This window comes from Buceros rhinoceros, unplaced genomic scaffold (genome assembly GCF_000710305.1).
Source record: "Buceros rhinoceros silvestris isolate BGI_N320 unplaced genomic scaffold, ASM71030v1 scaffold22810, whole genome shotgun sequence".
NCBI classification, from domain to species: domain Eukaryota; kingdom Metazoa; phylum Chordata; class Aves; order Bucerotiformes; family Bucerotidae; genus Buceros; species Buceros rhinoceros.
In genome coordinates, this window is record NW_010391634.1 from 5,446 (window position 1) to 10,837 (window position 5,392).

Consider the following 5,392-nt stretch of genomic DNA (forward strand, 5'->3'; position numbering starts at 1 on the left):
CAGTTACACCAGTCTGTTCCTTCTTGGTCTTCGTTGCTTACATACAGGGACTTTCTTCCACGTTATCACTGAGCAGGTTTTACCAGCTGCCTCTGCAGGTCAGTGTCTGTCCGTGGAGATACTTTTGTCCCATCATTACATTTTGCTACAAGTTTTACCAAGAGCTGGGAGCCCCTGCAGGGAAGAGCCAGCAACGTAGTGTCTTCTACTGTGACTGTCCCCACAAGCAGAGCAGGGAGAGATCTGACCCAAATGCCCAGTGATGCTTTGGTGAGGCATTTTTTGCCCATGTCTAAGAGACAGCCTGGGGGCCTGGGGCCTCTCGCTGCAGATTCCCTTTAAATGTCTTTGGGAAGTTTGCTGTAGTTGGAGAACCACTCTGCAGGCACGTGCTTCTTGGGCGGCTGGGAGCTAGAGGGGACAGCCACCTGCTGCCATCCAGCAGTAGCACGGGCACGCTGCTGACAGCCAGGAGCAGCCTGCTTGCTCCAGCACTGAAGGGGCCAGCTCTGCCCTCACACTGTACAAGTGAAACCTCTCTGAGAGCCAAACCACCAGCTGCTCCATGATGTGAGGGCTCAGGGTCTCTGGAGAGCCTTTGTGGCCTTGAGTCCTTAAAGGAGCTTTGTGATGGTAGTCTGTTGTTGCTTTGCACCTCCAGTTACTTTCCTTTCTCTTTCTCTCTCTTTTTTGGTTCTCTTCATCTCTGTTTTGTCAAATCAAAAAGCATGTGATGATTTCAGAGCCTTGCTCCTTTAGCAAGATTCAATGTACACCCAGTTCTTCCTCCTTCATTATTTTGTCTCTAGCATCCTTTTTAGGTGGAGTAGCTACAGTCTTTGTGCTGGGAATATCCTGTGACCCAGACATCAGCCGTTTCAGGGACTAAGTGGAAATCGTGAAAAGGTTTATGACATTACAACTAGATGCATCTTCCCTATATTTGTACCTGCTAGACCACCAGCGCTTTCTTCCTCGGCCATCAGGAAGGTCAGAGGCCTTTGCACAGCCCTCAGGCTGCTGCTCCTTCAACATGTAGTTTTTCATGGCTTCTCTCAGTTTCTGTCCCACATTTAATTTCCAGCAGTCTGGGTGACTGGTAGCTGAGCACATAATAACACATCTCATAAGAAGCAAATTCTTGCCAGTCTTAGGACAGTGGAAAGTAAGCAGCAGGGTTTAGTGCAACCAGCTTCTTTCAGCTTCAAGGTTGTGTTCAAAGGGGTGATCCATTGCCTGTGGCCTCTTAGCCAGCCCAAATCTGCTTCTCTTGCAAGATTTGTTTTGACACCAAGCTTCAAAGCTTTATTGCCTTGGTTTTTTATTAAACAGTATCTTTTTAATTGTTGCTAAATAATGGTCTTGTGTTTTCCTCTAATAAAAACCAGGCTAGTTTACATATATGAAGCAAGGGAACCTTTGCCTCTAATGAGAGGAGAGCACGACACTTTCCACTTACTGCTGCTGCTTTCTCTTGTTCCAGACATTCCCGTGATCCCTGACTTGGAGGAAGTCCAGGAGGAAGATCTGGCCATGCAAGTGGCAGCTCCCCCCAGGTAAGAGTGCTGCCAGGTGCTCTTGAGGCTCTCAGCAGCAGTGCGAAATGGCTGGTGAAATTAAACTCCATCTTATCTAACGCTCGCTGGGTGTCAGCAGCGGTGCCGTTCAGTAAGATTCGGTGCTGAGTATTGTGGCAGCAGGGCACCGAGCTGAACAGTGCAAACTTCTTGTTTCCTCTTACACAGAGAAAGCAATTACTGCATATTCTCTCTCTATAAAAAACCCCCTACATTAGAGTAAACATATTGGATGTTGCAAAAATCAAACTCCCAAAAGTGAGGAACTGCTTGATTTAAAGTTGCCTGTATAACCTCAGATGCTGCCAGTACACATGCGTTATCATGCCCCTTTGATTATGCACGGTTGTAGGCTCCTTTGCTCTCCATGGGATACCCTTCTTACTCAAGTGCCTAGTTCATTTGCAAAGTACAATCCTGTTCTTTGAAGGTGTAATCAGTAGTCTTGGGGTTAGCTCAAGGGAGACCCACAAGTTTTAAATAAATGGAAGTTTTGGGGGTTTTATCTTAAAAGTATCAGAAAGTCTTCTCTCTTCTGTGAGGCTTATTGCCAAGATCACAGATTGGGATTTCTTTTGACCCTTGTTTGGAGGGGTGAGATATCTTACTTCTGACCACAGGTGCCTCTCTCACTATGGAGTGGTTATTGTAATGAAATAGCTGTTGGCAAAAATAAATGACACTTTATAGTAGTATGTTTAAAATTACTTCGTCTCTAACTGGAGTTCATTTCTTTGTTTCCTTTTTATGACGGCACCTATTCCTTCTGTACCCATAGTCTCCCTGCAACAGAAAAGATGAGTGATTTTCATGGACCGACACAAATTAAATTAAATTAAATTAAAATAGGTCTTTTCTATAGCATCACATCACCTGTGAAGGGAAGTATGGCATGACAGTATATTACCCCCCTACACCATGTTTCCCTTGAAGGCTACATTTTAAGAAATGGTACTTGGTAACTGTTACTCAGCTCAGAGCTGGAATCACAAAGTCTCCGGTATTCTGTAGCTTGTATGGTGGGAGTCTCAGAGCCTGCTTTGCTGCAGGGCTGGGCTGTTTAAAAGTTCACTACATTTCTGTTTTCTCTCTGGCCCATGAGGCTGGTCTGTGGACCTTCCCTCTGGCACGCTGGCTTCTCTGAGGGAGTCCATGGTTGCTCCATATCCTATTTCTATGCACATGCACAACCTGACACACAGATTTGACAATGATTGTTTATTTGCTGACGGAGATGTGCTTCTGTTTGGGGACATCCATCTCAAGAGTCCACATGGGCTGTGTGGACACTAGAGGCAGATGTCACAAGACTTCTCTTCATGCCAGTCCTCCAGGACTCCCGTTCTTGGCAGGCCCGGCCACCCCGTGCCCGGGTCTGTGCTGTCCGGAGGTGGAGCAGCGACTCTTTCACGGGCACCCCCTTGCCGTGGGGAAGGAGCTTGCGTGCCCTTGTGAGGTTGAGAGCTGTGCTGGTGGTGGCGTGTGCCTCCAGTGGGGTCTCCCAGGCCAGACAGGTCTCAGCTGAAGGGTCAGACACAGTGTGTCCACAGGCAGGATGGGCTCACTAGCCTTCGGGCACCATCCTAGGAGAAGGACAACTCTGACTCCAGACCCGGGCAGATGGAGCTCGTTTAGCCCTGTAAGGCTCCATCATCTAAGAGAAGGACACTCTAACCAAACCTACAACCCGAGGACTTCGCTGTCACCGTCCAAGCTCGCTGGGCCCTGGCAGATGAACCTCAGGTGTAAAGGGTGGAGCCAGTTCTGCGCACGCTGCGCCTCACCTAAAAAACCCACCGCGCAGCCCCGAAGGGTGCACTCATCGCTTGCAGTGAGCGTGGGAAAAGCCCTTCCCAGATCTTCGTTCGCAAAGCCAAGCCGTGATGATGACTCTTCATACCACCCTTCGCCTCAGATGTGCTTCCACACTCACCCAGGCTTGTACTTTGACCCTTTCTGGTTGCAGTGTGCAGGTGAACAGAGTGCTGACTTACCATGATCTGGACAAAGATCTAATGAAGTATGCTGCTTTTCAGACTCTGGTAAGTGGATGTTGCTATGAGGTGACTGTTGTGATTCCCGGGCCCCCATCATCCTCCACAGTGATACTCAGCTGCATAAAATGCACAGCCCTATCATCCAAACAACTTGCAGTCTGCCTGCAAGTCTCTTCCTCTCTGTAGCGTGGCTTTCATGCTTGTTTGTATCTGACAAATAGTGTGGGTATGGTATCTGGCGCTTAGGTGAGGCTCCAGCTATTGTCCTGGACGAAGCATATGTCCCTTATGAAGCCTATCTTTACCAAGACCTACCTGGTGAAGTGCTGACGTCCACTTTCTCACTGTCTGTAAGAGTATGACTCTGTGTGTGTGTGTCGTAGGATGCAGAGGTTGACTTGAAGCTTCTCACCAAAGTTTTGGCACCAGAGCATGAACTAAGAGAGGTGAGTTTTCTTTTGTGGGAACACCCACAAAGCAAAAGCTTCTTATGTGTCTCAGACTGTACTTTTAAGCCTTTGTTGGTGGGGTGGAGGAGAGAGGTGAGGAGGAACTTGTCCAAGCTGGTGGAGGTTTGATTTCCCCAGCAGATTATTTTAACGATATGTAAGGCTTTCTCTGTCTGAGGTTATGGCATCACTATGATTGGCCCCCTTCAGTATGAAAGAACTAGTAAGGAAAATGTTATGGACCTAGCGCTGTCAAAGATCCCTGCAGAAACAGTGCTTTGTTGTATATTGTCTCTTGGTAGCCACCGTGAGCTCCAGGCGGTTCTGCAGGGTGGTACAGTGAGACAAAGGCAGCAAGTATTTGGGGTCTGGGCAGAGGGATGTTTTAAAGCAGGACAGAACAACCTCAATACTGGGTGGGCAGGGGCTCAGGACTTCCCACAAGAGATTTCTGCAGCTCAGAACTGCAGATGCTTCAGCTGGAGGGTGGGAGATTTTTATGGTTCCTCTTTATGCCTTGTATGGGAGTATCTAAGATTAACAAGTATCAAAAAATCTGTCCTGTAACAGAATTTTGGAACATGAATAATTCTGTCAACACCTTTAAATTGTAGCAGGTATTCACGTTTCGTTCTGGCTAAGATTCTTGTTCTAGCCAACTGAATCTGGGACTTCCCTGGCTAGGGCAGTTGCTATTTAATTTCTCTCTTTACTGTTTATCCTGAGTAATTGTCATCGTTCATAGGCCTTTGGGTGTCATCAGTAACATTTCAGCATGTTTGTCTTTTCTCTTGGTAGGATGATGTCAGCTGGGATTGGGACCATCTCTTCACAGAGGTGTCCTCAGAACTAGTGACTGAGTGGGACCTGGGACAATCTGAGAAAGATGACCACCTCGGTCGGCCCTAGAGCACCGGCACACCAGACATCTTATACACGCATCCCCTGTAAATAGTTTAGCACTTTAATTTTCTATTCACTTGTTTGTATTTGAGAATTTATTTCAGCATGAAAATAAATAGGACTTTGCTTCACAGGAGAACTGGCTCGGCAGAAGTTTTGGGTATTTTGTAATAAGAATCTTTGTTCTCAAAAGAGATTAAGAATTATAAATACAATAACATATTTACTTATGAACAGTCACTTCAACCTCAGTAGCACCTTTGCAGGTAACTGTAGTGGTTGATCTTTCCTCTCTGGAGTGGACCGTCTTACAATGGAGCACGGTTTTCAGTGAATGGCTATCAGAGAAGCTGAGGTCGGTATGATTTGTTTACCTATGACATCATGACCATCTTCCTCACAACAGATGACATAAGTTGTCAGGATGTCAGTTTTACATTTCATCCAGCAGCCTCCAGCCATGCCT

The 5,392-nt window shown here is 46.9% G+C and overlaps 1 protein-coding gene across 1 annotated transcript; it reads left to right on the top strand.

The window, feature by feature from the left end:
• Positions 1–1,483: 1,483 nt before the first annotated feature.
• IFT43 (intraflagellar transport 43) lies at positions 1,484–5,059 on the top strand (the record flags this gene model as incomplete). The annotated part of the gene is made up of 4 exons (XM_010142573.1): positions 1,484–1,556; positions 3,544–3,619; positions 3,958–4,020; positions 4,822–5,059. Coding segments are annotated over 4 exons (323 nt in total), but the record flags the coding sequence as incomplete, so codon positions are not given.
• Positions 5,060–5,392: the final 333 nt, after the last annotated feature.